This window comes from Gopherus evgoodei, chromosome 6, assembly GCF_007399415.2.
Source record: "Gopherus evgoodei ecotype Sinaloan lineage chromosome 6, rGopEvg1_v1.p, whole genome shotgun sequence".
Lineage (NCBI taxonomy): Eukaryota > Metazoa > Chordata > Testudines > Testudinidae > Gopherus > Gopherus evgoodei.
Genome location: NC_044327.1, coordinates 135,257,009 through 135,283,524, shown reverse-complemented (window position 1 = coordinate 135,283,524; position 26,516 = coordinate 135,257,009). Strand labels below are relative to the sequence as shown.

Here is a 26,516-nt window from a genome sequence, read left to right as displayed (position 1 = left end):
TAGAAAATTAGGGTTGGAAGAGACCTCAGGAGGCCATGTAGTCCCAACCCTTGCTCAAAGCAGGACCGACACCAACTAAATCATCCCAGCCAGGGCTTTGACAAGCTGGGCCTTAAAAACCTCTAAGAATGAAGATTCCACCCCCTCCTTAGGTAACCCATTCCACTGCTTCATCACCCTCCTACTGAAATAGTGTTTCCTAATACCTAACCTAGACCTCCACCACTGCAACTTGAGACCAATAAAGTCACTATCATTTAAAAATCATGTATTCTTCATTAATTCATTATAAAAAGGGTGCTGAGGGTGCAATTCATCCCATCATCCAGAGCATTAATAAAGATGTTGAACAAAATCGGCTCCAGGACTGACCCCTAGGGTACTGCACTTGATACCGGCTGCCAGCTAGACATCAAGCAGTTGATCACTAACCGTTGAGCCCAATGATCTAGCCAGCTTTCTCTCCACCTTATAGTCCATTCATCCAAGAATACCATGGGAGACAGTATCAAAAACTTTGCTAAAGTCAAGATCTATCACATCCACTGCTTTCCTCAGATCCACAGAGCCAGTTATCTCCTCATAGAAAGCAATCAGGATTGTCAGGCATGACTTGCCCTTGGTGAATCCATGTTGACAGCTCCTGATGACCTTCCTCTCCTCCAAATGCTTCAAAATGGATTCCCTGAGGACCAGCTCCATGATTTTTCCAGGGACTGAGGTGAGACGGACCAGTCTGTAGTTCCCCGGGTTCTCCACCTTCCCTGAGCTATCACTCAGTGTGTATGGAATGAAGCAGCACTACAGACTGACACAGATAACACCTCTGTGCAATACATGATGGACACAGTGTGTCCTAATTAGCCATGTCAAAAGCCCTAGTGGTTTTCTCACGTTCCCATTATTGTTCAGGCTTATCTTAGTGTTACTCCACTCAAATTCAGGAGACAAGAAAGTGTTCAGTCTTATTTGAAAGAATAAGACACCATTCAGACCAAACCTTGGACTAGATGGAATACAGTCCTCTATTATCTAAGTGAAGCTGGCAACTCCTGAGCCATGTCATGTTTCAAGTTTGAACCACCAAAAGAAGTTATAAAACAGTGAAACAGGCCCCATGGCAATATAACAAAGCACATGAATAAGATGAGAAACCAAATTAGATATTAAAAGGAAACCCTTTATCTATGGTTTGTTAGCTTCAAATTAATTAATTTTTTTATTTTTACAGTCATTTAATGTATTGTTTGGTTGTATTTTATTTTAAATTATTTAATTCTGCATTTATTTTGGAATCTGATTTTTAGTTTACAGTAAATGAGCAACAATATACAATCCAAATATTTGTACTGTAAAATGGACCATTAATATGACCTGGTGATATGCAAAATAAACACACTGTTGTATTGACAAAAGAGAGTTTTCTTTTTTGTTCAGTTTATCTAAGAACAGGTTTTTGGTATGTTTAATATTACTTGTTTTGTCCACTATGTGCCTACTCAGGTAATAACTCTGGTCCTCAGAGATCTCCACCCATCCAGGTTTTTCTTCCAGCCAGCAAATAGTTGTTTTTCTTAAAATCCACTGGCTTGCACTGCATATAGAATTCTCACCTGCCTTAGACTTTAGTATGAATTAAGACATTTAAATGTTTCATATGCAATATTAAGCAGGTCACAATTTAAAACTATTAAGTGCTGGTTTGATTAAAAACCTGGACCGTTGGATGTTGCCAAGGACTAAAAATGAGAGTCCCTAACTTAAGCAATGACCTAACACCACAGCACCTGAAAATTCTCACTCTGTATGTCTACACTACAGGATTATACCGATTTTACAGAAACCGTTTTTTTAAAACAGATTCTATAAAGTCGAGTGCACGCGGCCACACTAAGCGCATTAATTCGGCGGTGTGCGTCCACGTACCGAGGCTGGCGTCGATTTCCGGAGCATTGCACTGTGGGTAGCTATGCCATAGTTCCTGCAGCCTCCCCTGCCCTTGGAATTCTGGGTTGAGATCCTAGTGCCTGATGGAGCAAAAAACATTGTCGCGGGTGGTTCTGGGTACAGCCTCACCTCTCCCTCCATGAAAGCAGCAGACAACCGTTTTGCGCCTTTTTTCCTGGGTGAACTGTGCAAACGCCATAGCACAGCAAGCATGGACCCTGCTCAGCTCAAGACAGCAATCATGGACATCAAACACCTTGCGCATTATTGTGCAGTCTATGCTGAACCAGGACCTGCAAAGCCAGGCGAGGAGGAGGTGACTACGGCAGAGTGGCGACGAGAGTGATGAGGATATGGACACAGAATTCTCTCAAACCGCGGGCCCCTGCACTTTGGAGATCCTGCTGGTAATGGGGTTCTAGCCATTGAATGCCGATTTTGGGCCCGGGAATCAAGCACAGACTGGTGGGACCGCATAGCATTGCAGGTTTGGGATGATTCCCATGGCTGTGAAACTTTCACATGTGTAAGCGAACTTTCATGGAACTTTGCGACTTGCTTTCCCCTGCCCTGAAACACCAGAATACCAAGATGAGAGCAGCCCTCACAGTTGAGAAGCGAGTGGTGATAGCCCTTTGGAAGCTTGCAACACCAGACAGCTACCGATCAGTCAGGAATCAATTTGGAGTGGGAAAATCTACTGTGGGGGCTTCTGTGATGCAAGTAGCCAAAGCAATCATTAAGCTGCTGCTACAAAAGGTTGTGACTCTAGGAAATGTGCAGGTCATAGTGGATGGCTTTGCTGAAATGGGATTCCCTAACTGGGGGTGGGGGCACGCAACAGATGGAACCCATATCCCTATCTTGGCACCAGAGCACCAGGGCACCCAGTACATAAACCGCAAGGGGTACTTTTCAATGGTGCTGCAAGCACTGGTGGATCACAAGGGACGTTTCACCAACATTCACATGAGATGGCCAGGAAGGGTTCATGACGCTCACATCTTCAGGAACGCTACCCTGTTAAACAGCTGCAGCAAGGGAATTACTTCCCAGACCAGAAAATAACAGTTGGGGATGTTGAAATGCCTGTAGTTAGCCTGGGGGACCCAGCCTACCCCTTGATGCTATGGCTCATGAAGCCATACACAGGCAGCCTGGACAGTAGTCAGGAACTGTTCAACTACACGGCTGAGCAAGTGCAGAATGGTGGTAGAATGTGCATTTGGCTGTTTAAAGGGACGTTGGCGCACATTACTGACTCACTCAGACCTCAGCCAAACTAATGTCCCCTTTGTTATTGCTGTTGCTGTGTGCTCCACAATCTCAGAGTGTAAGGGGGAGACCTTTATGGCCGGGTGGGAGGCTGAGCCAAATCACCTGGCCGCTGATTACACGCAGCCAGACACTAGGACGATTAGAAGAGCACACCACGAAGCGGTGCGCATCAGAGAAGCTTCGAAAACGAGTTTCATCACAGGCCAGGGTATGGTGTGACTGCTGTGTTTGTTTCCCCTTGATGACCCCCGCCCTCCTTGATTGACTCATTCCCTGTAAACAACCCACCCTCCCCCTTAGATTACAGCTTGCTTAAGAAAATAAAGTCACTATCATTTAAAAACCATGTATTCTTTATTAATTCATTATAAAAAGAGGGAGAGAACTGACACGGTAGCCCGGGTGTGGTTTGGGAGGAGAATAGGAGGGAAAGAAAAGGCCACTAAAAAAATTTCAAAGTAAAGACAGCCTTTTGGTTGGGCTGTCCACTGGGGTGGGGTGGACAGGTGAGGAGGATGTGGAACATGGTAAGGGTGGTTACACAGGGGCTGCAGCAGCACTCTGTGATCCTGCTGCTGTTCCTGAAGCTTCACCAGACACCGGTGCATGTCACTTTGATCATGCAGCAGCCCCAGAGTTGCATACTGCCACCGCTGATCTTCCTGCCGCCACCTCTCATCTTGAGCATCCCCTCCTGTCCTCACATTCACTGGCATCTTTCCTGTAATTTGATACCACGTCCTTACACTCATTCAGATGAGCTCTTTCATTGCGGGTCACTTCCATGATTTCCGAGAACATTTCGTCTCACGTCTTCTTTTTCCGCTGCCTTATCTGAGATGCCTCCCTACTCCGTCCCGAAGGCTTTGAAAAATTTGCAGCTGCATGAGGGAGGGAAAAAAGGGAGAGAAGTATTTTAAAAGATACTTTTTACAAAACAATGCTTATACTCTTTCATGGTGAACAACACTACTCACCTTACATAGCACACATGATTTCACTACAAGGTTGCATTTTGCATCTTAATATTGAGTGCCTGCAGCTCTGGTGTTAGAGATATCACAGACGCAGGTCCGGGCAACAGAATTCGGCTTGCATGCAGCCATAGTAAGCCATTGTCTTCCGCAGCCTTCATATATCCAGAGCCCTCCTTTACCAAATAGCAAGCAAAGCCTGTTCAGTGCTGCTTCTTTCCTGTTAACTTGCAGCAGCAGAAACTACCCTCCCATCCAATTCTCTGGGATGATCGCTTTACCCCTCCTCCCACCGCGTGGTTGGTATCATGGAAGATCACTGCTAAACACGCCCCCACCCCCACCCCACAGCGTGGCTGGTAGCAGGGAAGGGAAGATCCCTGCTACCCAAAAGCGAAAAGCCCAGCCCCCTTCGCCCTGCTTGGCTACCTGCAAGGAAGGATTTCTTTTAAGCAACAGGCAAACAGCCCAGTAGGAATGGCCATCTTTGTCCCCTTAATTAAATTCTGGAATTTCAGCCAGGTTACCATGAACGATATCACTCTCCTGAGGATAACACAGCGAGATAAAGAACGGATGTTGCTTCAATGCCAGCAAACACCGGGACCATAAGCAGCTAAGCTTTGTCATGCAATGATACCGGATTACTTGCTACATGCATGGCGTGATCAAGTGTCCTACCATGGAGGACGGAATAAGGCTGCCCTGCCCAGAAACCTTCTGCAAAAGCTTTTGGAGTACCTCCAGGAGAGATTCATGGTGATGTCCCTGGAGGATTTCCGCTCCATCCCCAGACATCTTAACAGACTTTTCCAGTAACTGTACTGGCCGCGAATCAATCATTAATTAATCATTTTAATCATTAAAAAATGCTTGCTTTTAAACCATATTTTATAGTTACAAAAAGGTACACTCACCAGGGTCCCTTCCATGGCTTCTCTGTGTGGGATAGTGGCTTGGGAGGGCAATTCCGCAGGCTGAGAAAAAGCTCCTGGCTGTTGGGGAGAACGGAGTGCTGTGTGCTCTCTGCAAGCTCATCCTCCTCTTTCTCCTCTTCATCTTCCCCATCCGCAGAATCCTCAGCCATGGCTGAGATTACCACCCCCACCTCAGAATCCACAGAAGGGGTGGAGTAGTGGTGGTGGACCCCCCAAGAATTGCATGCAGCTCAGCGTAGAAGCGACATGTTTTCGGCCCTGCCCCGGACCTTCCATTTGCTTCTTTGGTTTTCTGGTAGGCTTGTCTGAGCTCCTTAACTTTCACATGGCACTGCACGGAGTCCCTGGCGTGGTCTCTCCATCATGGCCTTGGAAATTTTTTCAAATGTTTTTTCATTTTGGTCTTTTGGAACGGAGTTCTGTTAGCACGGAATCCTCTCCCCGTACAGCGATCAGATCCAGTACCTCCCGTGCAGTCCCTGCTGGAGCTCTTTTTCGATTCTCAGGAGACTGCATTGTTACTGATGAGCTCTGCGTGGTTACCTGTTCTGGTGAGCTCTCCACGCTGGCCAAACAGGATATGAAATTCAAAAGTTCACGGGGTTTTTCCTGTCTACCTGGCCAGTGCATCCGAGTTCAGATGGCTTTCCAGAGCAATGGTGCACAATGGTGCACTGTGGGATACCGCCCGGAGGCCAATACCGTCGATTTGCGGCCACACTAACCCTAATCTGACATGGCAATACCGATTTCAGCGCTACTCTTCTCGTCGAGGAGGAGTACAGAAACCGGTTTAAAGAGCCCTTTATATCGATATTAAGGGCCTCGTTGTGTGGACCCGTGCAGGGCTAAATCACTTTAACGCTGCTAAATTCGGTTTAAACGCGCAGTGTAGGCCAGGCCTCTGCCTTGAATCTCACTCTTAAGGACAGCGAACCCTTGGAATCTCTGTAAGCCATGAGCTATTGCTAGGCAACTACAGCAATGGGCAAGCAGATCAACCCACAGACATTAGACACCTGGAAGAAAAGACTAAAAAGGACAACAACAAAAGAGCAGAGTGTCTGTTTGAACAGATGGAAGCACAGAAATTTTGCTTCATCTACATGGTAAACAAACTGAAGTACGGAGACTATTAGCAGCTGGACCATGACCAAAAGTTTTTATCCAGGATGTAGGGCAATGAACCCTAAAAGCCATCTCAAGATGGCAGAGGTGAAAGCCAAGGAGAATACATTAAGTCAAGCAGCAAGAAAAAAATACAATATGTCTTTTGCTTGTTAAAGAAGTGTTCCTTCTGGGGTTCTGCAAAGTCTTCAAAAAAAAATATTTCCATAACACCGAATGGATGACGCAGACATGATAAAGAGAACAGTCATGCTCCTTGGGTGCAAATGTGCATTGTCTGCCTGAAGTAACTAATGGGGAATAAAGAAGGAATAGAAAAGGAAGAAAGTGCATCATCCAACAAAAGGAGAGTGCACTCCACCTTCTATTTTTGGAAAGCTACTAACTAAGGGTTTGCTCAAATTTACCAAATTGTACTTAAGCAAGCAAATATGCTCTCACACACACCCCACTCCATTTTTATCCGTTTTATTGTATTTGGGAGATCTTCACCTGGGAAAAAAGGAGATGCACATTCTCAGGAGTTATTTAGGAATACTGTCTCTCTTCTCAAAGCCATTATGTTCTCTGCTCCCACAAGGGGAGATCTCTCTCCCAACCCCACCTCCCTTCCTTGCTATTTTTGCCTTTTCAGCCATTTTCAGTATCCAGGCTGTGGCAAGTCTAACTACATTGACAGGGAAAACCTAAGCTCAGAAAAACAGTAGTGCTGTTTACTCGGATAGGCAGAGGGTTAGTCAGGAAACAGAAACCTTGAAACCACTAAAGCTGATGCTCAAAAACCTTGCAGTTTCACAGAAAGTTCATGTTTCAGGTTTGAACCAAGGAAACATTTAACAAGAGGTTCACCTCATGCACTCGGAATGTATGGCTGGATTTCAACATGATAAAGAAATACATTACTTACAAGAATTTTAGAATGAAAGTCATTAATTTTGTATTGTAAATTAAATGTGTCTCCACATGTTTTCTCTAAAACTTAACTATGATATAAGCATTCTTGGAAGAAATACAAACAAATGAAGTAAGATAACTGAAGGAGAACGGATTTTCAGGAATTACCACCCTGCAACAGCTGACTGAACCACAACCACTTAAAAGAGCACAGAGAGTTGCTGTAGCTGCTGCAGACATCAAGTGGTTCAGAGAATCTCTGAACTCAGGAGTTGGCAGGTTAAACGAAGGAACAAATATTTCACTTTTCAAAACGTGAACAGACTTAAAAGGGCTCTTCTAACTGTTTGGGATTTTACACATTTTTAAAGTCAAAAGAGAATTGTAATTCACTTAACAGCCTCACTTTTTTGTTATAAACCCTGCTCCTCAGATACTTATGTTGTGCTCATACAATGGGCAATTTGTTTTTAAAGAAAAACAAGAAAAGCCATGTGCCGCTTTAAATTCTTGAAGAGAATATAGGAATTGCGGGGTGGGGGAGAGAAGAATCACATTTAAGATGTAAGGGATTTTGCATTTATCCAACACAAAAGTCTGCTCTACTATATAAAGGTCTTTAAGATAACTGCTTTACTGGCTGTAAAAAGAAATCAGCACTCTACATGAGGGATTTTTACTTTACACTCATACAAGATGAGGGTAGAATTTCTGCAATGTAGAATGAGCAAGTTTCAGCAGATAGTCTTGCTTCATTAGTAATATAGAAGAAAACTAATGTATCTCACAAAAAGTTTAAGGTGATTATCTATATTGCAGTAGTGTCTAAATTCCACCAGACACTGCCAGCACAGAGAAAGAGATCACAGTCTAATGCATGGAGAAGTGATGCAATATGCAAGCAAAGTGATCACGATAAAGACAAATACAAGACCCCCAAATCCATCCCTTTACTCCACCTAAATGAGCAGATCACTCATAGGATAAGGAGTTGAATTATGTCAGTGACTTCAATGGTGTATAAAACCCAATTTTTTTAATTACAAAAATCAGATTTTGTAATTAAATTGGATTTTATGTAAAATAATTACAGGTTTATTTTTTAAATAAAGTTGAAGTTAAAATTGTGGTGGATTCACCATCACTGATCATTTTAAAATCAAAATTGGATGCTCTTCTAAAAGATCTGCTCTAGGAATTACTTTCGAGAAGTTCTCTGGCCTGTGCTCTACAGGAGGTCAGACTAGATCGGGGTGGGCAAACTTTTTGGCCTGAGGGCCACATTTGGGTCTGGAAATTGTATGTGGGGCTATGAATGTAGGGCTGGAGTGCAGGAGAGAGTGCGGAGTGTGGGAGGGGGTGTGGTTTGCAGAAAAGGGCTCAGGGCAGGGGGCTGGGGCACAGGAGAAGTGTGGGATGTAGAAGGGTGCTCATGGCAGGGGTGGGGTGCAGGAGGGAGTGAGGAGTGCAGGAGGGGGTTCAGGGCAGGGGGTTGGGGTGCAGGAGCAAGCTCAGGGCAGGGGGTTGGGGTGCAGGAGGGGGTGCAGAGTGTGGCAGGGGGCTCAGGGCAGGAGGTTGGGGTCCGAGGTGCAGGAGGGTTTCAGGGTGCGGGCTCCGGCCCGGTACCGCTTACCTGGAGTGGCTCTAGGGTGGCATCAGCGCAAAGCAGGGCTAAGACAGGCTCCCTGCTTGCCCTGGCCTCCCGCCACGCCGCTCCCAGAAGCTGCCAGCACCATGCCCTGCAGCCCCTGGGGGAGGAGGACACAGAGGGCTCCACATGCTGCCCTCCCCTGCTGTTACCTCCCCCCAAGGTCCCCGTTCCTGGCCAATGGGAACTGAGGGGGGCAGTACCTGGAGGTGAAGGCAGCGCATGGAGTCCTCTGCCCCCCCACCCCCAAAGGGGCTGCAAGGACGTGGTGCCGGTCGCTTCCAGCAGCAGCGCGGGGCCTGCGGCATCATGGGGGTGGCAGTCCCGCAACCCAGATCCAAAGCCATGATGGGCCAGATCCAACTCATGGGTCGTAGTTTCAGGGCCGGCTCTAGGCACCAGCATTCCAAGCATGTGCTTGGAGTAGCACTTCTCAAGGGGCGGCACTCTTTTTTTTTTTTTTTGCGCCCTTCGGCAGTGGCACTCTGGCTTTTTCTTTTGTGCGCGCTTGTGACAGCAAAAAACCTGGAGCCGGCCCTGCATAGTCTGCCCACCTCTGAGCTAGATGATCACTGCGGTCCCTTATGACCTATGAATCCATGAACCTATGAATTATGACACCCTGTGTTAAGGCCTAAACTTACTCTCATCTATTATCATTTAAATTAAGTAAGTATCAGAGGGGTAGCTGTGTTAGTCTGGATCTCTAAGAGCAGCGAAGAGTCCCATGGCACTTTATAGACTAACAGACATATTGGAGCATGAGCTTTCGTGGGTGAATATGCACTTCATCAGATGCATGTATTCACCCACAAAAGCTCATGCTCCAATACATCTGTTAGTCTATAAGGTGCCACGGGACCCTTTGCTGCTTTTATAAATTAAATAAAACATTACGCATTACATGTTTGCTGCCAAAGTTTTAAAGAAAGTCAAAGTGGTAGAAACCACTAGCCATGCCACTATTTAAGAATCAATTTGTCGAAGTGCTATTTCTGCTTTTGACAACAACAGCAGCCTCTTCTGCGAGTGCAGAGTTTATGTAATTAGTTCAGTTTAGTAATTAAGACTAGACAAGAAAGAGAAAGTTACTCACCTTATAGTAACTGGAAGTTCTTCAAGCTGTATGGTTCCTATCTGTATTCCAGTGTGGGCATTCATGCTTTCCATGCACTCAGAGCTGGAGAATTTTGAAAGCACTGTCAGTCTACTCATGTGAGAGAAAATCTTTGCAAGCATCTTAGACTGCCCACAGCTCCAGAACGTTGATGGACATCCCAAGAGGCCAGGATGCACAAGTTCCCTGCACTGTCCATGTGAGCTTAAGAGGGAGGCATCTCTAACTATCATGCTGTCTGGTGAGGGAGAAAAAGAAGAGAATGCCTACACATACTTGATGGGGATTCTTCCACCACAGTAGATGATGACAATGGACTGTTTGGGGAGTAGACTGTTGGAAGCCACGCCTGCAAGCAATGAAGATGGTGTTTGGTGAAAGCATGAAGTAACATGGACCAAGACATTCTTTTTGATGTTTGTGGGTTGTTCATGACCTGATCTATGAAGTTATTCATCACTTAGAACCTGCCCATCAGCAGATAAGCCCTTGCAATGACTGAATTGAGGGACACTCCAAGGAAGTCTGTGTTGGAGTGAGGACACAGACTTTGAGTTTGCTCTGACCCCTAGGAAAGAAAGAAGCTCAAGCATTGCTGAGGTTGACTCAGGCTTCTTGATGTGGCTTGGCAGTGATAAGCCAATAATTGAGATAAAGACAACCACAAAGCCAGAGCACTTGGTATGGGCTGCTACTACTGAAAAAACCTTGGTAAAGACCGTGGGGAAGTAAGAATGCGAAATGGGAGCACTCTGCATTGAAAATTATCAGGGCGCATCATGCATCTGAGACAACATCTGTGAGCGGGGTGAACGTCCACATGAAGTACATGTTCTTCATATCAAGAGTTGTAAATCATATGCCCTTTTCCAAGGGATTATTGATGCAAGTGTGACCATTCAAAATTTCTGCTTGCAAATAAAATGGTTGAGATGGCGGAAATCGAAAATGGATCTCCAGCACCCTTCTTTTTGGATACTAAGAAGTATGTTGAGTAAAAACTCTTTTCTCGGTGCTGAAGAGGTACCCAACTCCATTGTTCCATGCTGTAGTTGGAATTATTTCTTGTTTGAGAATCTCCTCATGAGAAAGGCCTCTGAAAATGGGCAGGGAATGGAGGCTTTGGAGGAGGTCAGATGGTAAATTCAACTGAATAACCAGAATGGATGATGATGATGAACACCCACTTGTCTGTAACTGCACTCCAGTTGTGAGAAAGATTGCTAGATGACCCCCAAAGGATGTGTGTGAATCAGTACATGGCAGCATCATTGATTTGCAGCTCTCAAACTCCCATCAAAAATATTGGTTAGATGGGGTTGGATGATGCTGTCACAGAAAATGCAGGGAAATGGGTCTTCTGAATGCTTTGTTTTTTACAGGGTGGCTCATAAGGACATTCATGGTAAAACTGTTGAGCCAACCATCTAGGCTGATATGATTGTCTGTGGAGTTCTCTCTTTGGGGCAGGTCAGATATATTCCCAGGGAGCAGAGGGTGGCCCTGGAGTTCTTTAAAGAGTGTAAGAATACATCTGTCTTTTAGTTAAAATGATGCCTTCCACTGAAGAACAGGTCCTCTGCAGTGTTCTGGACCCTTCTGGGAAGCCACAAAGTGTGAAGCCATAATTCACAGCACATCACAATGGCAGTTACCATTGACCATGAAGACGTATCTGTTGTATCTACTGCTGATTGAAAAGCAGTCCTGGCAAACAACTTGCGCTCCTAAACAGTAGCCTGGAATTGAGCTCTATCTTTTCTAAATTCACATATTATGCAACTAGTTCAGATAATCGTACTTAGCCAACAGTTCTTGATAATGGGCTATTCTGAACTGAAGGTTAGAGGAAGAGAAGACCTTCCTTCCCAATAAATATGTGTGTTTACTTCTTTGTTAGCCAGTGTAGATCTAAGGGTGTTTCTTTCTAGATCTCTCCATTGCATCCAAGACAAGCAAAGAGTTAGGAGCAGAATAAGAAAAGATATTCCCTTTGGCTGGGACAAAATAGCATTTTTCTGCCCTCTCAGTAAAAGGAGTGCAAGTGTCTTGGGTATATCAAACTGTTCTAGATAGTTCCAGAATGCTTCCTTTACAAGGAAGAGCTATCTAGCTGGATCTGGAGAACTGTAGGATGTTCGGAAGTTTACACTGGGGACACTAACTATGTAACTGTTCCTGCAACTGTGTGGGGTCACTGGGGAGGGGCAAGGAGATACTGGAGCAACTGCTTCCTCTGGAGTTTATGAGGACCATCTCGTTAGTACTGGGGGAACCACCAGATCCAGTTCATAATCTTCCTCTTCCATGGGTACAGAAGGAAGCTTTGGCTGTCCTCTCGCAGGGGAAGATGGACTAACTCCCTAGTGGATCATGTTAACTCTGCAGGGTGGTAATGATCCCACAGTCCTTAGTATGGCCAGTAAGATGGGTCAAAGGGTGGTTGTCAAGGCATGATACCGCACAGAGTGAGGTACCAAAGGTTCTGTGGCAGGTGCTGAAGTGGAGGTTGGTTCCAGACTAGTCCAAGAAGGGATGCCTCAAAGGAGAAGATATCAGTTCCTCGTGTAGTTTCAAGTCCCCAGAGAAAGAAAATGCCAATTCTGAATCCATCAGCAGTACCAGCGATTCTGCTGGAGGGAAACCATGGCTGGAAGATAGAATGGGGGACAGACTCCTCCCATAAGCTGCATCTCCTGGTGGAGTCAGGACCTCTCTTCTGAGGAAAGGATCTGATGATGATAGAGACTAGGGATCTAGGACAGAATAAACATCAGGTATAAGACTGTGCTCTCCCTTGAATACAAGGGGACCTGTCCATTTGAACCAGCAGAGCTGGTGCAGCTGTTACAGTTTGGCAAGGTAAAGCAGATACCATCGTGGTTAAGGCTTCAATGGCTACCCTTTGTCGGTGCCCCCGGTTCTCAGTTGTTAGGGTTACTAGGCACCCAAGTACCATTGCCACTGGAGCAAAGTCCGGTACTGATGGACACCAGGATTTGTGGGCTTTCAAATCATGACCCTGATGTTCTAAGTTCTCATGGGCTGAGTGGGAAGACTTGCTCAGCTTAGGCAGGGCTGAATCCAACTTCTCTGAAGTGGATTTAGAGGATGATTTGCTCTTGCATTTGTGAATGCTCCCTGCCTTTCTGACAAAACCCCAAAGGGGGAATCTTTGGGAGCAGACTCCCTCACTCCTGTGTCAGACCTCACAGCAGGAGGCACACTCTTTGCTGATCCAGACCCATATACAGCCAGGGTCTGACTGCGGCCTCATAGCTTTCTTCACTAAGTGCTTCTTAAGACAAAGTTCCCACCCCTCACGGACATGAATGAGGATACTGCACCATGTTGCAACAAGGGCTTCCCTGACGCAGTACAGGCAACGCTGGTTGTCGCCAATATAGAAGCAGCATGAGCAGGAACCACAAATTCTGAAACCCTGAATCCTGGGCTTAGTTCAGAACCCACAATGCAGTATGAGGGCAAAGGGGTAGGAAATTCCCCAGGACAGAGCTTCTGACCGAGGTCATGAAGTAGTAAGAAGGAACTGGAGAGGCAGGCAGTCAGTCCGCTCCGCCCTCTATCTCCCTGGTTGAGACATAAGAAAAGCAAGGGCACATGAATGGACGAACAGACAGTGCTTTCAAAATTCTCCAACTCTGAGTGCACAGAGCACATGTGTACCCATAGTGGAATACACATAGGGACCAGCACTTGAAATACCTCATTTTCTCTTCCAGTCTGAATAAAATCTAGGTGTGAAAGGATGAGCTCTGCTAATTCTAGAATCTTGAAGGACATGGTGACAAGAAAATCAGTTCAATTCACTAACTATAAATATTTACTTCATTTAATAAATCAGTTTTCAATGCAAAACATGCTTTGATAATTTTTTTCTTGTGTGTCCAGCATAAGGTAATTTTATTTAACTAATTAAAAAACAAAAATGTTCAGAGGTTTCCCAAATACAGCTTGACACTAATCATAATTAAAAAATCAACCTAGTAATTAAAACATTTTTCAACATTTTCTAAAAATTAAGCCTCAGAATAAATGTAAGCTGAGCTTTATAACAGCTTAAATAATTGTGTATAAATACAGTGTATCCTGTTTAGCAAAAACAAATATAGTATAACGGCTATATTTAGTAGCAAATCAATGAGTTTTAATGGTTACAAACAAGTGAGAATCAACCTCTCTTTAGGAAAATAACTAAAAATGCAAAACAATTAAAATTCATTATTTAAATCAAATCACCCGGTCAGTGGCTAGTTTTCTATAGGCAATGTAATATGATGGGCATTCAGGAGGAGTTTTCATGATGAGAGGGTAATGACCTTCCAGACCAGATCCCTACATATGGCAAAGACAAGACCATTTAAAGTACAGGGCAGCCTCTCATGCTGGTCTAAGTCAGAAAGGAATGTCTATTATATTTATAAAATATTATGTTCATTCTGAACTGCCTCATCATTCAGCTATCATCTGTGCGCACAAAAATCACACTCCGTAAGGCTTTCAGAATATGAAATCTTGACACAGATCTTAGAGCCTCAAAGCCAAATCCTGAGTCCTGCTTACATCATAGGAAGGGGTACGTAAGATGAATACTGCTTAACTTGGCTCTACAGCAGGATGGCCAATTCTGAGGATGGTTGTCCAAGTGCACAAACGATCTACAACCAATCTGCAGGCTCATGGTGCAGTGCTACTCAGCTCAGAGGAGAGCTCATGCAAAGGAGTCAGACAAAATAAGAGGTCACCTTATACTGATGAACAAGTTTAAAATGCTTAGCAAGTTCAATCAGATAACCAAGGAAGCAAGAGCTAAGGTTGTCCCCTATGCCTTGAGTGGTCCCAACAGCCCTTATGGGTTGGGGAGGAAGTAGCCTAGTCCTGTGTGTATTCTGACCACTAAAATATCTACATTTTTCTAATCTAGCTTTTCTCTGTAGATATTACTGTAACTTCTTTATGACTGATGCTTTTGCTCTAAATTAGCTGATTTTCAATGTCCTGTAGTTTTTTAACCAGATGCATCTATGCAGCTGAAACACTGGTCCTATAAAAGTTTGTTATTCCTGTGTTGTTGGGTAGATGAGATTAAGCTAGGATACAAACAAAACAAAACATCCAACTTTATTTACGAAGAGGCAGCCGTAGATGGCACTTGCACTTCATTAAATAAATTGCACAGCTCTCCAATTCATTGCACCATCTAGAATGAAGAAACTGTCAGCTAAGTGGTTTGAAACGTGCTCCCTGGTTCAAAATGAAGCATCTTGTGTCACACCCCCGAAACTCCTAAAACTACTATTAGCTTTAGCTCACGCTAGGCTAAATATTCACAGCACAAAGAAATGTTCAAATCCCTCTTATTTATGTTGAGCATCTAGGTAACAAAAGATTCAACAAGGAAGCTATAATATATGAAATGTCATCTGCAGTTAGGCTCAGAGCACTACACATGTTCTACTGTTATTGTGATACAGCATGGCCAGAGGGCAGCAGGAGAGGGTTAGAAGGGAGCCTTATTCCCTGTAAGGGGAAGAAAGTTTGCTATAGATTAATTAGAGCATCTGAAGCCAGTCACATGATAAAAACCCCTGCTTCAATCAGACAGTGTGGGAAGAATTGGTGCTGGAGCAGAGAACAGTTTGAAGGGAAGCAGAGGACAGTTTGGAGAAGTGCTGCGGTGAGCTAAGAAGTCCAAGATCCTAAGTAAAGAGGCACTTGGCTTGTACAGAAGGAGGGCAGGAAGCCCCCTACAAGCTGAAGGACAGGAGAGGGAAGTAGCCCAGGGGAAGGAAGTGTCAGTTCAAGTGGTTTACCACTATCCACAGGGCCTCTGGGCTGGGACCTGGAGTAGAGGGTGGGCCCAGGTCCCTCCCTCTCCACTCCCCTCCTCTAGGACACTAGTGGGGCAGTTAACATTCCACTGCAGGAGCAAGAAATGGTGCCCTGAATCCTCCCCAAAGAAGAGAAAGCGTGAGACCCATCAAAATAGTGCCAGCAATTTGCCACATTATATAAACGACGATATAAACAGAACTCCATTGAAATGTTATCCCTCAGATTCTAGCATTCCAGTTAAGCCACCAAAATACAACTTACCAAAAGGTAACTCGAATCTTGTATCCAGCAAAATTTTATGGGGAGTTGGCTTTCTGGTCCCACAGATCTCATCATGCTTCATTACGACCTCTGCCTCCAGCGTAGACCACTCTCCAGGTCCTTCCTATAAATTAAAAGCCACAAATTCAAGTCCCTAGGTCTGACGATCCTTTATCCTGGCAGTCATCCTTATATAATGAATTCCATTGGACATTTGCTGATGTAAGGAGCCCAGGAACACCCCAAAAGGATTAATAAGATTAGCAATATACTCTGCTAGTCTTTACTTCTAAAAGTTAAACCAGTTTTCTGTTTGCCATATCCCACTGCTGACTACTTCTCCTGGAGATTTGGCTGCACAAATTCTGCAGGATCATTTAAATGCTTATACCAAGATAAGGAAGAGAGAATTTAAAATGTAACTGCAGCAAACCTACTCACATCGATGGGAATTTTGCATAGAGAATCCAATAACAATCACGGAGGAGAACTGGGGCTCCTAAGACAGTTTAGCACAATCAAATTCATGGGGGCTGGGTTCCCCCTACCTCCTTTTGCCTATTTTCTCCTATTGCCAAAGTTAATTACCATCTCCCAGCTCTAGAATATCCAGCTCTGTAAACTCTCTCTTTTAAATAGTGTCCACATACACTGGGCTATGTAAATAAATGAGTAAGTTTAGACCTGCTTTCAGAACTTGTGACTTGAGTAGCTAACAGAAGAATTTCAGAAGTTAGGAAATCCCTGTTACTTGGCAACCAACACTAATCATAGCATATGTTTTGAGGCTAACCAACCTCATCAGACAGCCGGATGGCCTTAAGTGCAATCCACACAGTCCCGACCATAGTGTCCCAGATCAGCCCTTTGTTCCATACTTCTACAATCAGGCCCAGGTCCAGTCGACTGATCTCACTGCAAGGAAACAAAAAAGCAACATTTAAGAGAAAACTAGAAAGTAGTAGTAAACTCAGCTTTTGACTTTAAATGACAACCATTTGCACACAAGGGAATAAATAACCTCAAGTAAGCTACAGTAATTTAAAAGTATTGGGGGGGGCTGTTACATCTCTTGAAGGAAATTATTTATATGCAGCTTTTCACATTAGACTACAGCCTTTTCCAAATTCAGTCATCTATCCATCTGGTGGACTTGACACAGCTATAAGGAAACACAGAATGACACATGGAGTGGGATTCTGGGCTGGAATACAGAGAGAGGACTTGGTTCTCTGTATTCCTGGGCTGGTTCCCTGTGGTCCTCCGCTCAGTGTGAAAGGATCAGCCACTCCCATCCCTAACGAAGGGAATGGCCATGCGATTCTCAGCCAATAGGGGTCTAGTAGGGACATGTAGCCTTCATATGCTGAGCTTGTTCAAGACCTTTGTTACCAGGAGTATGGATAGGAAGAATTTCCTCCCTGCCCCATGAGTAAAGAGAGCATCTCTCATCAGTACATCTCTTCCTGATGTATCATCCCAACATAGGTAACTTGTTTAGACCACTCTCTGGCATGCCCACTTGAGAGAAAGTTAAACACTAGCCCCTAAATCTAATGACCACTTTTGTGTCCTCTACCAACACATTACACCTACAGGTGTCATACTTGCCTTTTCTGTAAGGTAAGCAGCAACTCAGGAATGCTTTGTGAAATATTGCCCTATTCCAGGCTTCCCAGCACAGGAGGAAAACATTGGATGCACCTTGCTTTTTGTGAACAGCAAGGAAGGTTTACAATCTGAGTCAGGGACCATGTTTTGGAATACGAGCTCTCTGAAGGGCTCATCTTCAGAGTATTTTTGTACAGCTTCAGTTCTTTTGAGATCAGATTTCATGGGAATGATGCACTGCTTCATTAATACTTTTGCTAGGCAGAGTGCATCCACACCTCATGTTTGTCAAAGGAATTTGGAAGTCTTATAAATAGTGAATTGTCCCTAGATTGCCACCAGGCTAAAGAGTCTTGTGAATCATTCACCGACTTATTCATCACCCAGATACAGATCAATAATTGTACAACTGGAGACCCCAAACTTCAGGGTCCTCTGGGACAGTCTCATATCGAAATATACTACAAAAACAAAAATATTGTTGAAACAAAGTAAATCCTATGCCTGCAGCAAAGTAAGTGGACACCTGTTAATATCCACGTTTTCCTTCCAGTTCCACAGCATAGGTTCTTGACCCAGGACAGGGAGGCTTTGAGTTCAGCAATGTTCAGACTAGCATTTGAGTGAGGTATAGGCAGTATTTTTTAAAACTGAGTGCTTACACATACACAAATGGTTCCCTGTAACTTCTTGCTTTGTCAGTGCTGTCATACAAATGATCGGCTTGTTGCAAGTATCTTGGTACTTGTCCCAACCCAGAGAATTGAATCCCAAACAAAGATCTCTACTTAGCTTCAATGTACAGATCAAGAAATAAAGTGCAAAACCCCATCCAAATTCTGTTCAAAATTCTATAAGGCACTAGTCAGTGAACCATCTTAGGGAGGAATATCAGCCAAATGAATTGCTTTGATGGCTTCAACTGTCTCCTCCTTTCTCCATCTACTGGTTAGAGGAAGAATAATTTCAAACCAGAGAACAGACAAACCAAGAAACATTATTTCACAAAGTTATTTTTCTTTCTGACTTAAAATCTAAAACTTTAATGCTGTTTAGAGCTAGAAAGAAAGCAAGCAACCAACATTTATATTTGCAAAGAGAAATCAGTTTTTGCTTTGTCTGTGATGTCCAGCAGTTTAAAACCTACTTCCAAACTAGAAAATGCTTCTAAAGATGAAAGTGGAAATGCTCTGCCTGGAAAAAAAGCAAATCTCAAATATCCCACATATAACGCTGCCAGAAGCTGAACTGCTACCTTTTACAAGGCATTTTAGAGCTATAAAAATACTAAACACACTAACTAGTTTTATCAGCCAAGGAAGCACCTTTGATTTGTTCTGCTATTTTAGAATACCTTTTTGGACAGGTTAATGTGGTACACCTTGCTTTTAAGAGAGTCTTTCCTTGGGGGAAGAAGCTACAATACACCTTATCCAGCTTCATAAAAGTATAAAATTAGAGAACCTGGGTTGGTAAATAGCAATATGAACATAAACAAAAATTATTTCTCTTGGACCAGCGTAATATACAGTGGGTTCGTACTGCAACCCATACTTTGTGCCATGTGGAATGTTTTAGTGACAGAGCAACATCAGGACCACTGTCCCATTGCCTGGGTGAGGCTGTGAGCAACATGGTCATGTTGTTCAGCCTTTGCTAGCATTCTACTTTTATGTTCCCTAGCAACTAATTGGGAGTGGCATAGCAACCTTAGTGCAGACCATGCAGCGGAGAGCAGCTCTGGTGGCTGTCATAAATAAAGATGAGATTGCCACTGCGTGAAAACATTCATCCAAAACAAAGGTGTGCCCCTCTTAAATCACCCTGGTGAGCCTGGTGCCTGCCCCAGTGGGCAGGACAGGAGGTGGTATAACCACACAGTGTACTGGCTCCTGTGAGCGGTGGCCTGACATGCTGCTGTTTTCGTCACTGTAGTTCCCGGAAGAGCCCTGCAGCTCTGCGGATATCTGATTTATATCTGCAGATATACATTTTGTAGCTGCGCAGGGCTTTATCTGTTTTCAAATGTCCATAAAACATGGCTTCGGGAAATCACATATCATCCATATGTACAAGATGAACAGCCCAGCAAAGCTGCACCTGCAGGATTAGGGGGATTCAACGCTAATCATGCAGCACTGGGTCCATGACTTCAACATTTGGTATCCTGTCTGACCATCTGATGTTAGAGATGAGAGAGAGACAGCACATGTGAAAATGCTCCAATTCCTTGCTACAGAGTGTCCATGTCTTACAGCCAGAGAGGAGAGTGTTTAACACGATTGGCTGATAGGTTATTAAAGTCAAATGCTTCTCACATTCCATAGATGACAACAAAGTCAACTATAGGCAGAACTGGCTTTAGAAATGCCCTGCGTATCTGCAACATCGATTATGGCATGAGTAGATAAAGTGCTGTCAAGACAGCAAACTTTTTCTACTACATTAAGCAGCATATCAACTGTGATTTCAGGGGCAGCTTACATACGAAGAAAGCATGGTTCAGTGGTTGGGGACTAGCATGGGAGCTTGGAGACACAGATTCAATTCTCAGCCTGTCACAGACTTCCTGTGTGACTTTAGAGAAATGGCTTAGTCCTAGAGTACACCAGACAAGGTTTGCCGGTATAGGTATACCAGCGAACCCTCCCCGTGTAGAGACACATACTCAAAAAAGGGGCTCATGTTGGTATAGTTTATGCTGGGGATTGGCAAGCAAAAACAAGCTACACCAGCAAAAGCACTTTAAAGGGCCCAGGGCTCCCCACAGCGTCCAGAGCTTCTGGCCCTTTAAAATCACCACCAGAGCCCAGCTGCTGGGCTCAGGTGGGAATGTAAAGGGCCTAGTGCTCCAGCTGCTGCAGGGAGCCCCAGGCCCTTTAAATCACTGCCAGCACTCCAGCAGCGGGGCTCGGGCAGTGCTTTAAAGGGCCCGGAGCTCTGCGGCAGCCGGAGCACTGGGCCCTTTATTTCACCCCAGGGCTCCCAGTCACCTCTGCAGCTGGTAGCTCCAGGGTGATTTAAAGGCTCTGGGGCTCCCAGAAACAGTCGGAGCCCCAGGGCATTTAAACGCCTCTTCTGGTTGAGGCCATGCCTCTTCCGGCTGAGGTCACGGCCCCACTCAGGACTCCGGCGTACCGGTAAGTCCTTTCAGTTACTTTCACCCCTGAGGGCAGCAGAACTGTACTTAGCACGCACTGAGAGGGGTCATCCTAAACTGACCTTCACTTGCTAAGCAGAGAGTAGGGATGTCAAGTTCCAGTGAAGAAGAGAGTGGTGGGTAGGAACAGGTGTTCTGACCTGATGGAGTACACTTTGCCCAAAGAGTCCTAGATGCCATTTGATCTGCCCCTCTCCGTTTAGTGGCAGAGCTGACTGAACTCAATTGAGAGCCCTTGTTTTTGTTTGGAGATTCCTAGAGCTGACATCGCTGCTGAGCTAGGAGCTAAGCCTTAGACCTTGAGTGGGGACAGTGAAAGGCAACACAGAGACTGCACCGGATGTGAGGTTCCCCACTACCTGCTGAAATCACTAAGACCTGAGTTAAGTGGAAGAGGCTCAGAACTTGACATTGGGGGAGCAACAAGCAGCGGCAGCAAAACAGCAGCAGCAGCCGGGGCAGCAGCAGAGAGGAGCAGCAACAGAGGAACAGCAGCAGCTGTGAGCCTGTTGCAGAGGCAGCAGCAGAGGCATTGCTCAACACCCTCTCCCACCCCAGAGTGTGAGGTGAACCCTGTGAATGCACTTCTGAACTCTGGGGTGGCACGAACCAAGCAGAGCCAACTGTGAGCAGGGTGCAGCAGAAGGAAAGGGGAATGATGTGTTAATGGGACATTCATTAGTTAGATCTTCCCACCGTAAGGTGGGAAACTGAGGCAAAGGACACTGCCCAACACATGGTAGGGTCAGGTTTGTTTATGGTCATGTGCTTTAGAAAAAGTGATTGTGGTGTTTTCCCAAATTAATGCTGGGTTTCCTTCTCCATTTAGTAAAAGTTCCTTTTTTGTTATGCACAGGCTCCATGCTTGCAAATGGGGAAGCACTGCCTCTTAGGGGCACCCAGGGGTGATATTAAGGTTTCCCAGATTACTGGGTGGGGGGCTCAAGTGGGTTCTCTTTTCTACTGTTAGGAGGAACCCCTAGAGCAGTGGTTCTCAAACTTTTCTACTGGTGACCCCTTTCACGTAGCTAGCCTCTGAGTGTGAGTGCAACCCCATCCCCATAAATTAAAAACACTTTTTTATATATTTAATACCATTATAAATGCTGGAGGCAAAGCAGGATTTGGGGTGGAGGCTGACAGCTCGCGACTCCCCAGGTAATAACCTTGTGACCCCCTGAGGGGTCCCAACCCCCCCAGTTTGAGAACCCCTGCCCTAGAGATCGAACCCAGCCCTTCTTGGTGCTCACTCCACCTGGCAGAAGGGTTACACACAAAGATTTTTCTTTAAATTAAAAAAAAAAAAAAAAAAAACACCCACAAATAGGATTTTCTCATGTTTGAGCTTTTTATGAAAACATGTTGTTTCAAACAAAACCAATGTTATTTATCTGTATTTCTTGCAAACAGTTCTATTTTCACAGATCCCTTTATTGTATTTTTATCACACAATCAAAACCTGGTCTACAACACTTCAAAGCAAAGTGGGTTAAGTTAGCTTGGGAGGAGTGAAGCTTTATTACAATGTCAGTAAAGCAACAGAAAATTTCCGTTACCAAAAGGGGCTGATGTAGACCTACTCAATGCCATTAAAAATGACCAGTGTCAAAACTCGAACGAAATTCAACTTTTCAGATTAACCCTCAAAGCCATGAAAACACAGCACACACTGGGGAAACAGTCACAGTCAAGGAATTGTCAAGGCTTGTCAATACACAGAGTTACATGCAAACATCAATGCCCAAGTGAAGAACTGAGGCCAAAGACACCCCTCTCAACTCAGGTCATCATTGCACATGAACCACAGCAGCCAGAAGCCTTCATCATCTCTAAGGGGTATTGGAAACTTGACAGCTTCAGCCAAATGGCTATGTAGTAGGACACTGGCGAACTTGGAGAACAAAACAAACCAACAAGCCATCCAAGACAAAATCAAAGCCCTCAGAGATGAAGAACTATATCTGGCTTTAACAGCAAAGAATCTGTCAATCCAAATTGCAGGAAGCAGTAAGAAAGGAGCTGAAGTAGAACATGCTAAAAGGCACTAATGCAATGGTAGCTGATCTCCAAACAAGACTTACCTACGGATGCCTCAAAGGGTCAAAAATCTTTGAAAGCTACTAAAAAAAAAAAAAAAAGGTTCTGCCTGGCTCAGTTTGGAAGCACAGGACCCAAGAGCAGGAATCCAGTCCATCTGGTGTGTCTAGAGAATGTCAGTCCCTGGATTGGCCCTACCAAGGCACAGTGAGCACTCTCTTCCTACAGCAGAGGTTTCACAACCTTTTCATAGGTCGAAGCTCTTCTCATGAGCCACCTCTCTCATTCACTGAGCATCATCCACCCTGTATAATGAATGAAGCAGGAGTCTATATAGTAGAGCTGCCAATTCTGACTGAAACTATTCTGGGAGTTTCTCCCCCCCAACATGACGTAATGTAATTTTCTTAAAATATCCTATTAATGTCTCCGGGATTGCTTTCAGTAGTCACCAGGAGATTGAGCCAAATTCCGGGAGACTCCAGGCCAATCCTGGAGGGTTGGCAACCCTACTATGCAATAAAAATTACTGTATTACACATACATACAGTGAGGTAGATTTCACAGGCAACCTACCTTTTTGACATTTCCTGACTTATGTACTTGATTTTACAACAGTAAAAGAATCTTACAACAATGGTTTGTATAAGCAACTTTTGGTCATGGTATTTCTTTTTAAGGGTTGATCTTTCTATGCACATCTAGTTGTTGTACAGGACTGTACTTACAACATGAAGTCTTGTTCCCAGCAGGGCTGGTCCCCTCGCACTGCTACTGTTGTACTCTTCACATTTTGCACTTTCAAGGTCACATAGGTATTAAATTTATCTAAACAAAGAGTAAAATGATTACTTTTTGCTATTACCATCTCTTACAAAAGCAACATTATAAAGCCGCTAGTTGTCTTACTACACACAAAAAATGCTATTGGTAGGCACATTATCTGGCTATTTATGAAGTCCATCGAAAACACATTTAAAAAAAAAATCTTTCATGGATTTGCATTTTCCACAAAAATATTACCCTCAATTTCTTAAAGAGGCGAGATTCATACAGAACTGAATAAAATCATTTTTTCTCTAAAATGAGGGCAAGCTATGATCACCTACAACGAGTTAACAGCAGCTTTAAGAGAAAACATCAAATCCTGAAGAAAAACAAATATAAGTGACAACTTGCCCAAAGGCAGGTGGGGGAAACTGAATCTAAAAGCCAGGACATCATCTATCCCTTAAACAGATGCAGTAACGAAAAATGTGTACAATATGCACTGAAGGACATAGCCCGAAGTTAACCAAGCTACTCTCATGAATCTGGATCCTCCTCTGTGACACCATGTATAAGGGTTTCTGAGAACAAATTGATGAAAAAGTGTATTTTGAAACTTATGCAGCTTCATATTAAGCCAGCTGTACTAAAAGAACAAGCCACATTGTCATGTTTTGCCAGTTTGAGTTATATTATATAAATAAATAAATAAATATAAAAACAAACAACCTAATTACCTTATTGTATTTCTACCCAGCACAATTCCAAACCACACCTCCTTGGTAGCTGCTATTTATTCCTTACCAGCCATGATGGAAAGACATGTGGGCGTAGGCTGATACAAAGTTTAAACACCCAGCAATCTGAGAATGAACAAGCTCCCATTCAAGGAGCAGTTATTGCCTGAGGCACTCAACCAATCATCAACCTCTGCACAAGTCATGTACTAAACAAGCAGGGTGCACATTTCAAGAGGGAACATTTTAGCAATGCAGTGTCCCAGTATAGCAAGTCTCAAAACAAGTCAGATCATAGTCCATTACTACTCCGATTCATGCTCTAAACTGCAGACTGGTGCTGCAGGCTACACTAGCATATCCGAGCATTTGGCCACACAGACTGATTAGGAAGCTTTCTACACTCTTAGCCAAGAAATCAGGACTGTGATGGACTGGAACGGCAGCTACTGTGTATGGGAATTTTGAAGTAGACAGTAGTCCAGAACCAAAAGGATGACAGGGAGGCAGCATAGTCCAGTGGTTTAGACAAAACTGGGAGTCACTGGATTCTGGGTTCTATTCCCAGTTTTACCACTGTCACACAATAAGATGTTGGGTATGTCAATGAAGCCACACACATCTCAGAAGGAGTCCTATGTAGTGAGAGATTATGCAACCATGCAAATAGCTGCATAATTGCCTTTGTTTTCAGGCTGCCACATATCTAGGCTCCAGAAACCGTTTTCATTTCTTTAAAAAATTAAGTGCCTAGGCCTTGTTACAAATATAATCTTTAAAACATGAATGAAATACAAACTGAGCATGCAGCCTGCTGGAAACAATAGCGCTGGGGAAAGTATGGACAGCTCTCATTCATCTCATATAGGGAATTAACACTGAAATTTAATACTTAATGCGTAAACAGAACTATTGCACTGCCAATCATTTTAGTAGAAATATTCAGCTACTGTACTTTATATTTGAATACAATGCTCAATTCTGGATCACTTTGTAGAATGTAAACTCTTAGGGCCAGGGGCTATTTTTTAATTTGTTTTACATTGTGTGTACACAGTGCTTGGCATAATGGGACTCTCGCCCCAGATCAGGGCCTTTAAGCACTATGATAATAGAAAATATTAAAATATTTGTTATAGCAACACCTAAAGGGTTCAGTCAGGAAGAGGGCCCCATTATGCCAGGCATTGTTTTCCAGTTAATCATAGGAACAACTTACCAAGGGGTGTGGTGGATTCGCCATCACTGAACATTAAGTCAAAAAATTGGAAGTTTTTCTAATAGTTTCTCTAGTTCAAACAAGAATTAATCCAGGAAAGCCCTATGGCAAATGCTATACAGGAGGTCAGATTAGATTATCACAATGGTCCCTTCTGGCCTTATCTATGAAACCATTGGGGAGGGGGAGGGGGAGAGACTCTCTGATCGGGAGAGTTTATATTAGAACCTATGGCTCATGGGCTATACACAGGCCCCCTAGAGCATTTCATAAGACCCATGGCCTGCTCCAACACAATATACTAACAGCAGATTCATTTGCGTTGTCATAATATTTACATCATTTTAGTATACACAAGTGTAAATCGACAATACTGTACATAGAAAACCTATCTAAATACAACTAAACAAGCAGAAAAAATATAAACCAATACAATAAACTTCGAATCTTATTAAAATATGTAGACTGTTTGAACCACACGAGGTTGTGCCTAGGTTTATGTGGCCCTCCTGGGTAATAAGGTTGGGCATCACTGAACTAGAAGACACACAAACAGGTTGGGGACGAAGCCTACAACATACAAGCCAGAGAACAAGGTGACATTGGCCCAGTTTTGCTGCTTATATGTTTTTTCAGTGGAGGTTTTCAAGTTGTCATCACCTGGGGCAGAAGCAGGGCATGGGGACTAGCTAGAGTGGAGGGAGCTGGTAAGAATAATGGAGTAGGAAAAGAAAGGAAGCTCATCACACACCCAGCCACGGTTAACAGACAGCGTTTTGTAGGCATCATGGCCAGGGCCGGTGCAACCACTAGGCGAACTAGGAGGTGGAGTGGAGGTGAGCTGGGGTGGGGGGGCACACAGGGAGGGCTGCCTGCAGTAACCGGGGGGGGGCACACAGGGGAACGGCTCCCCGCCCTAGATCACCTCCACTCTGCCTCCTCC

At 44.2% G+C, this 26,516-nt stretch overlaps 1 protein-coding gene across 4 annotated transcripts in view; it reads right to left on the bottom strand.

Annotated features, from left to right (window-relative positions):
- UNC13B (unc-13 homolog B) overlaps positions 1-26,516 on the bottom strand; it is a 402,723-nt gene that overhangs the window by 316,248 nt on the left and 59,959 nt on the right. For all 4 annotated transcript variants that reach the window (XM_030566250.1, XM_030566251.1, XM_030566252.1 and 1 more), the window contains exons 3-5: positions 23,578-23,677; positions 16,839-16,956; positions 16,042-16,165 (exon numbers count right to left, since the gene is read on the bottom strand). In XM_030566250.1, coding sequence (XP_030422110.1) covers positions 16,042-16,165; positions 16,839-16,956; positions 23,578-23,677 — 342 coding nt within the window. The remainder of the gene's footprint in view (positions 1-16,041; positions 16,166-16,838; positions 16,957-23,577; positions 23,678-26,516) is intronic.